General features: G+C 59.2%; 2 protein-coding genes across 2 annotated transcripts in view; both read left to right on the forward strand.

Annotated features, from left to right (window-relative positions):
• Positions 1–874, forward strand: part of ENH_00060590 (hypothetical protein, conserved) — a gene marked incomplete at both ends in the record, with an annotated part of 7,316 nt that extends 6,442 nt beyond the window's left edge. Inside the window, 3 exons of the mRNA XM_013577110.1 lie at positions 68–193; positions 423–495; positions 792–874. Of these exons, the coding sequence (XP_013432564.1) occupies positions 68–193; positions 423–495; positions 792–874 (282 nt within the window). The remainder of the gene's footprint in view (positions 1–67; positions 194–422; positions 496–791) is intronic.
• Positions 875–2,414: 1,540 nt separating this feature from the next.
• The window catches only part of ENH_00060600 (hypothetical protein, conserved), a gene marked incomplete at both ends in the record, with an annotated part of 3,965 nt that continues 3,879 nt past the window's right edge, over positions 2,415–2,500 (forward strand). The window contains one exon of the mRNA XM_013577111.1: positions 2,415–2,500. This exon is cut by the window's right edge and continues 2,034 nt beyond it. Coding sequence (XP_013432565.1) covers positions 2,415–2,500 — 86 coding nt within the window.

A 2,500-nucleotide genomic window follows, 5' to 3' on the forward strand; every position in this document is an offset into this window, starting at 1 on the left:
TGCTGCTGCTGCTGCTGCTGCTGCTGCTGCTGCTGCTGCTGCTGCTGCTGCTGCTGCTGCGCTGCAGAATTGCGGGGGCTCTTTGTGGGTCCGCACTTTGGACGGAGTTGTTGTTCCCTTTTTAGCTGCTGATTTGCTGCCGCTGGCTTTCAGAAGACTGGGGGATTTGCTGGAGGAAGACGCAGAAGGAGGGGTGGGGTTGTTGTGCTGCAGCAGCAGCAGCAGCAGCAGCAGCAGCAGCAGCAGCAGCAGCAGCGGTAGCGGCAGCAGCAGCAGCAGCAGGAGCGGGGGAGAGGTTGTGCAGAAGCAGTTGATGTAGTGGCAACGCCCTTCTGCTGGCGCAGAGGGGGAGATGTTGGGGGCAGGGTTTAGGGTTTAGGGTTTAGGGTTTAGGGTTTAGGGTTTAGGGTTTGTGCTTGCAGTCGTCCGATGAAGACTCGAACTACTCCAGCGAAGGCTCCGAAATGGCAGAGGGGGATTGGACTTATGGCAAGAGTTTGAAAATAAATAAATTAAAATGAATTAATTTGAAATAAATTAAATTAAATTAAATTAAATTAAATTAAATTAAATTAAATTAAATTAATTATTTAAAAAGAATTAAATCATTGAATTGCAGCAATGAACTAATTGTCGCATTTGTACAAACACAAACAACAGCGTCAGCGAATTCATCCAGTGCTGCATTAAAACAGCTTTTTATTCATCTGCTGCTGCTGCTGCTGCTGCTGCTGCTGTTGCTGCTGCTGCTGTTGCTGCTGCTGTTGCTGCTGCTGCTGCTGCTGCTGCAGAGGACTCCGGCTCTGACAGCACCAACATAACTTCTCTCTCTGGCAACTCTGAGGGCAGCAGCAGCAGCAGAGACAATCCCTAGTCTTCATAAAAAGGCCCCCAGGGGGTCCCCCAGGGGGCCCCCCTAGGGGCCCCCAGGGGGCCCCCCTGGGGGCCCCTCTGGGGGCCCCCTGGGGGACCCGGGGGGCCCCCAGCGGCCCTCTGGGGCCTCTTGAGGGTCCCAAGGGCCCCTCTGGGGGCCCCAAGGCCCTTAACATCAGGTTAAGGGGCCCCTAGGGTCCTTAGGGTCCTTGGGGGCCCCCCTTTGGGGGGGGCCCCTTGGAGGGCCCCGTTGGGGGGCCCCCTTGGGGGGGCCCCCCTGGGGAGCCTCCTTGGGGAGACTTCCTTGGGGAGGCCCCCTTTGGGGCCCCTTACTGGGGCCCCTGTGGGGCCCCTTGTGGGGCCCCTTGTGGGGCTCCTTGTGGGGCCCCTTGTGGGGCCCCCTTGTGGGGCCCCTTGTGGGGCCTCTTGGGGCCCCCAAACAGCAGGTGGGGCCCCCAGCGGGGGCCCCGGGGGGCCCGCTGCTGCTGCTTGTGGGGTCCACGGGGGCCCCCGCTGGGGGCCCCCGTGGACCCCCAGGGGGCCCCCTGGGGGCCCCCAGGGGGCCCCCTGGGGGCCCCCTGAGGCCCCTCGGGCTATAGTGGAGCCCCGGGGGTTTCTTTATTTATATTTATTCAAAGTTAATTTACTAAACGAAGAATATTTTCTGTAGTTAAGAAGAAACTTGAATTTATATTTAAGAGATTTTCTCGCACTTGATTATTTTACTGTTTTCTCCCGCGATAGAGGCGCTCCAAACCCTAAACCCTAAACCCTAAACCCTCGCTCTAAACCCTAAACCCTAGCCTAAGACCCAACCCCCAACATCTTAAGCACAGCACAAAACAAAACCCTCAATTTCAATTAAAAAAGAACTAATTTTCCGCAACAAACAAACAAACAGTCTTCATTTTGCAAGGGGGCCCCTGGGGGCCCCCTGGGGGGCCCCCCGGGTTCCTGGTACCCACTAGGGGCCCCATGGGGGGCCCCTGGGGGCCCCGCTGTAGTGAACACGTGAGCTCGAATAGTTTTAGTTTTAATTTTCAAAATATTTATTTTAATTTACTTTTAATTGCTGCTTTATCCATTTGAAACGCTCCCGGAGCTCGCCGAGCTGTATATACACCCCAAACACCTAGGGGCCCCCGGGGGCCCCCCCCTCCATGGCGCTTCGCAGAAGCCGCGGGCTCGCTGTACCCTTTCTGGGGGGCCCCCCCAGGGGCCCCCCTCACGGGGGCCCCTCCTACAGGGGCCCCCAAGGGGTTCCACGTGGGGGCCCCCCCGGGGGCCCCCGTGGGGGCTCCTCAGGGGGGCCCCCGAAGGGCCCCCCAGGGGGCCCCCACGGATCCTACGCCCCCGCGGCTGCCAGCAGTGCTGCCTACAGGCCGGCTTTGCTGGGGCCCCCCTTGTCCCTAGGGGGGCCCCCCAGGGGGCCCCCAGGGGGCCCCCCAGGGGGCCCCCCAGGGGGCCCCCCAGGGGGCCCCCCAGGGGGCCCCTCATGGGGGCCCCCTTGGGCCCCAGCAAGGGCTTTTTCGAATGCAAGAATGGAACTGATGCAGAAAGAAGAAAAAGAGTCATTTAAAGAAAACAGTAATGAAGAAAAAAGCAAAAAGCAACAGTTGGAGGGGGG

This window comes from Eimeria necatrix, genomic scaffold, assembly GCF_000499385.1.
Source record: "Eimeria necatrix Houghton genomic scaffold, Enh_scaff51, whole genome shotgun sequence".
In the NCBI taxonomy this organism is placed as follows: Eukaryota; Apicomplexa; class Conoidasida; order Eucoccidiorida; family Eimeriidae; genus Eimeria; species Eimeria necatrix.